Below are 4870 nucleotides of genomic sequence, written 5' to 3'. Positions count from 1 at the left end.
TGTTAAGGTTGCACTTAAAAAAAGTGTAACCTTAACCAATGTATGAAAAAGTTTAGCTACACTTCTTTATATGATTTTGCAACAGAATTAATATCCAACCATATGACATATGGCTGCAATCCTAAAACCTATGGCATCATTTAAAAAATGCAATTAAAGAGTATACATAACAATACATACAATATTTTAATATGCAACAATAGCAACTTATAAAGTACAAACCATGCAAATTTTACAACAAACTTCAGTATATATTGATCATCAAACTTTGATTTTACAATAAATTTTACAGAAGTATATAGTAATAAATTTTACAACATTCAATCTCAAAATTTACATAAAGAAAGCTCCTTTATCCAAATTTTTGCTCTAGCAAAAAAGATGTTCTAACAAGTTTGCTAATTCTAAAATAAGAAAAGTAGAAGAACATTAGATTATAAGATACTCTAATTTAAAGCAACATATTAAAGCAATTAGATACTCTGGGTATAGATTTTAACATCAACTTTCATTATTTGGCAACAAATAAGATAGATGTCCAACAACCTAAATCTCATTGTAAGCACGCACAAAACTTTTTCAAATTCCCTTTTCCAAGTAAATAGATAACAACAAGAAACAAATTAAAACTCAAGAAGATAAAATGTTGTCTACCTTTCTCAAATGATGAATTTGTACCTACAGTGTAAAAGAGATGCCGACTTCATCAACCTGTAGTGTTACTCTCTTTGATTTATCAATGCGAGATTGGCCTAGGTTGAAGAGACCCTGTACATTGAATTAGGTCAATATCCATTTTTATATTTGGTCAAGTCAAATAATTAATGCCATCACCTAAAGCTAGGTTATGAGAACTAATTTCAATCTTAAGAATAGATATACTTTACTTACTTGGTCATTTAGCGCTTTGCACATGCTTGAGAATTCCAAAATTTCAACTAGTGGTATCAATGTTAATTTACAGATGTCAATATAAGATTTATTTAGTTGCACCAATGTAACACCTTATACATATCAATTATGCAACTAATAATTATGTCAAACGTTTTAATTAATGCAAGCATTGAGGAAAAACACACCTCCCCAACAATTGTATCCTTCTTTCCACCATAAAAATTTTACTGCAGAGCAAAGTATAATTTACAGTCAAACATAATAGCATGGGAGAAGATGTAGAAGCAGAGACTTGACTTTGAGATTAATTATCAGTCTGTTTTATTATTAATAGGATATTACTATAACAGTGAAATTAATATTAAGGATCAAACTTTTTAATGTTGAGGAAAAGACTGCATAATGTCAACTATAAGGGATCTGAATGTCTTTGATAATGCAAAAGCCATATGATCAAGCCTAACTTGAAATATATCATTAAAACAATGTGTAATCGACTGTAAATGCTATAATACATAAGTAAGATGTGTAAAACTAACATAACAAGCTCAAGTTTGGACGAGGTTAACATTAACCTATTAATGGCCACTTACAGTATTATTTTCTTATGATCGGAAGATTTCAAGAGCCGGAGGTATCTACTAACTAATGAACTCCCCCTCCACTAATGGCAAACTTAGGTTGCTTGCACATTTTCTTAATTCTGCTTCTAGAATTTCCATTACATTTTTGGAACAAATTGAAGAATGTTAGCCAATAATTTAAAGTGACTACTCTAGTCAAAGCCAAGAAGATCTTATTCATTAGGAAACAAACTATCTACAATGTTGAATTATCACAATCAAACATGCAGAACAATCCTTTTTGAGACAACATTAAATTGTTGCATCTGTTATCAATTTTAACTAATATCATGTTATAATGTCACTTATAAGGCCTAATTTGTCAAAGACAGAACAATTGAATACATGAGACCATAGTAAAGTTCGCAGCAGCAACAATGAAACACTAACCTACAAACGTAAAGAGCCTTCTGCATACCTCCAAAGGTAGCTGCGACTTTCTGTTAAATTTCAAGCTATCAATAGCTATTGATAGTAGATCAATTGAAGATGGGAAAAGGTTTTCAACAAAAAATGTCAGATCATATAACTTACTTTGGCATAAAGTTGTAATGCTTATTGCTGAAAGACAATATATGGAAGTATCTATTAGAAAGCAAAGTCATTAAAACTCAATAAGATGAAGTTACCACATAAAAGAAATTAGAAGGAAGTCCAAAAAAAAAAAAGTGGAATGTAATAATTACCAAGAACCTCTCTTGAAGTATTGATAGGATTTGATCTTTAGAGTTGACACAGAAGGGCAGGTTACAACCATAGGTTTGCCTAACATAAAAGTGGTTGCATAACTAATTAGCATTACTTCCAAAACAACCAAGCATCCATATCGCATCATTGCAACTAGCCACTACTACAGAAAGGGGCTAAAGCATTGCTTAAAGTTAATATAAGCAGAGAAATACAATAAAGGAATAAAAAGATTCAGTTAATAATAAACTAGTAAATATAAGGAGAAAATCCATAACCCCAAGCTAGTCATGTAGAAGGATGCTAAATAAATAGATAAGTGAAGTTAAAAGGATATTAGACTTTATCATAACTAGGAAGAGGGGGGAAGGAATTTGAGAGAACTGTAAATTGTTGTTTAAGGTCGAGGCCCAAACTTGAGAAAAGGGTCAGCTCCTGGATATATCTTTGCTTATGGAAAAGTTAAAATTACTCTTCTCATGCTTTTTACATTTGTTTCACTTTAACATCAACCAAAAAAGTTCAAATGTCACCAGATTACCAAAAAATGGTAACTAAGTCAAGCCAACACAACATTTCAACTAGAATAGGTTTTTGGCAAATTGATATTACAATGATTTAGAATTCAAGATAGCCAAAAAAACCAAACAATGAACACAGGTAATAAACAAACTAATTACATAAATAAGAAGCGAATGACCACAAAATCTACCAATATAAACTTGATAAGCTATGTGGCCAAAAGAAGAAAAAAGATTGCTCCTCATCATTTTTGAACAACCCTTATGTAGACACCCATTTAATAAAAATAAAAATAAGAAAAAAACAAAAACAAATAAATCTAATAAGAATTAAAAAAAAAAAAGAAGAATCTGGAGACCTGGCCTCCACAGTAAAAAAAAAAGGAGCATTAAATGCTCCTTCGACGGTCGAGATTTGGAGATCAGTCCGACAAATTTTGTTTTGACTTGAAGGCCACCCAGGATTCAAGCTGAACCGAGCATGATTGCTTCCTCTAGTTGTCCAAAAGTTTGGACAACCACACTCTATAAGAACCAAAAAGATTTTGAAAGCAAAGGGGGAGAGGATTTTGAAAAAAAAAATCATATTAAAAAAAAAACCCATTTTCTTCAAAAAAATCCAATAATCAAGAACACAAAAAAAAAACAACACAGATCTTCAGAAACAAAAAAAATCCTAAGATCTACCAGCCAAAACACCTAACCACAATCACTAAAAAAACCAAAATCACAACAAAAAGACACAAAAAGTAAAAAGGGAGAAAGCAAAAAGAAAAAAAAAGGGGTCTTGGAGACCCAGATCTAGTCAGTGGAGGAGAAGGGACGCCGGCGGTAAAAGAGAAGGGAAGAAGCTGGGAGAAAGAGAGAGAAGGGAGATCTGGGAGCCAAGAAAGAAAGAAAAAAAAAAGAGATAAGCAGAAAAGAAAAAAGAAAAGCTTAAGGAGAAGATAAAGAGAGTGGCGGCAAGAGAGAGAAAGTGAGAGAGGAAAGTGAAGAGAGAGAAAAGAAAAAAAGCTTTTATACCCAGGTCTAAGATATCAAAACGACGTCGTTTTGAAGCATTTTTGGAAGCAAAAAACGGTACACATTGAAGAGGATTAAGTGGGCTGTTGCAGCAAACTTGATTTCCTCCTTGGGCTAAGGCATTCTTGGACTATTCAAGCCCAAATCAGAAAAAAACAAGTGCAGCAGACCCTTTGGGCCCAGACCGAATTGGAGGGGGCCTTTGAAGCCCAGTGGAGCTTGAACCCAGTGGAGCTTGAACCCATTTGGAGCAGTGGGTTAGTTACAACCCAATAGGTATTGGACTTATTCATTAAATAATGGTTTGGGCTTGAGCTACTGAAAGTGGCTATTTAATTTCTTGTTTAAGTGTTATAATAGTTTTATTATTTTTGGTGTTGTTTGAAATTTATGCATATGAAAAATAAAACATATGAAAGCTAAAAATGAAAATCTTTAATACAATAGATAGTAGATGTAGTAAATTAATAGACATGCATGTATAAATATATATATATATATAAACATATAACAAAAAAATAGGTGAATGAACAAGGTAAAAAAAATAATTAATTAAATGGAAGATTAGAAAGTACATAGTTTTTTTGAAATATGTATAAAATAATTAATAAATAATAGAAATGGGTCTAAAAAATGAAAAGAAATAAAAAATGAGAACAAAGTATAATTAGTTGTAAAGGCAAGAGAAAATAAAATGTTTATATTACAAAATTCATCTAGCTATTTATAAATATATAGAATGTACAATACAATATTAAATTACAAATATTAAAAAAATCAAGCGATTAATTTGAGTTGATCCGATGATAGAACTTCACCTAAAAAGGGCAAAGAGTTGCCTCTTTCCAGTGGATTTCTTAGGTGCGGAGTTCAAGACGGATTTTCATCGAAGTGTCGGGATAAATCCGAATTCTATATTCCGATACCCATTAGTCCGAATAATTGTTGTTTAAAATAATATACATAAAAAAATAATAATAAATATATAAATAAGACAATAAATCATCTTAAATTATTAAACATATTATTATTACCAACCACTAATTAATAAACATGGTCATATAGATATCATCATTTTATACTGTCATAGCATGCCATATTTATTTTATTGAGAGGGCGGGA

The 4870-nt window shown here is 31.1% G+C and overlaps 1 protein-coding gene across 6 annotated transcripts; it reads right to left on the bottom strand.

Annotated features, from left to right (window-relative positions):
* Positions 1-230: 230 nt before the first annotated feature.
* On the bottom strand, positions 231-3821 carry LOC18586374 (uncharacterized). Of its 6 annotated transcripts, XM_088810656.1 has the most exons (7): positions 3085-3821; positions 2204-2282; positions 2052-2078; positions 1908-1957; positions 1080-1121; positions 892-938; positions 231-768 (listed from the first exon to the last, which is right to left on the bottom strand). In XM_088810656.1, exons 1-7 carry the CDS (start codon positions 3113-3115, stop codon positions 679-681), a joined length of 366 nt encoding a protein of 121 aa, XP_088666782.1. In that variant the 5' UTR covers positions 3116-3821; the 3' UTR covers positions 231-678. The 6 variants fall into 6 exon arrangements, 2 of the variants coding, with proteins under 2 accessions (XP_088666782.1, XP_088666783.1); XR_016028847.1 differs by lacking the exon at positions 3085-3821 and having other exon boundaries at positions 231-938; positions 2052-2102; positions 2204-3060; XR_001929684.2 differs by lacking the exons at positions 892-938; positions 3085-3821 and having other exon boundaries at positions 2052-2102; positions 2204-3060.
* Positions 3822-4870: the final 1049 nt, after the last annotated feature.

Source organism: Theobroma cacao, chromosome 10 (genome assembly GCF_053813885.1).
Source record: "Theobroma cacao isolate CCN51 chromosome 10, ASM5381388v1, whole genome shotgun sequence".
Classification (NCBI taxonomy): Eukaryota; Viridiplantae; Streptophyta; class Magnoliopsida; order Malvales; family Malvaceae; genus Theobroma; species Theobroma cacao.
The sequence above is the reverse complement of the archived record's forward strand: the minus strand, read 5'-3'. Positions and strand labels throughout refer to the sequence as shown.

Excerpts from the sequence above, each read along its gene's own strand:
- LOC18586374 (XM_088810656.1), bottom strand. The coding sequence starts at position 3,115 with ATGCTCCTTTTTTTTTTACTGTGGAGGCCAG. Across the intron at positions 2,079-2,203 it reads TACTTCAAGAGAGGTTCTTG|CAATAAGCATTACAACTTTA; the intron begins GTAATTATTACA and ends ATTGTCTTTCAG. Across the intron at positions 769-891 it reads GCAAAGCGCTAAATGACCAA|GGTCTCTTCAACCTAGGCCA; the intron begins GTAAGTAAAGTA and ends TTCAATGTACAG.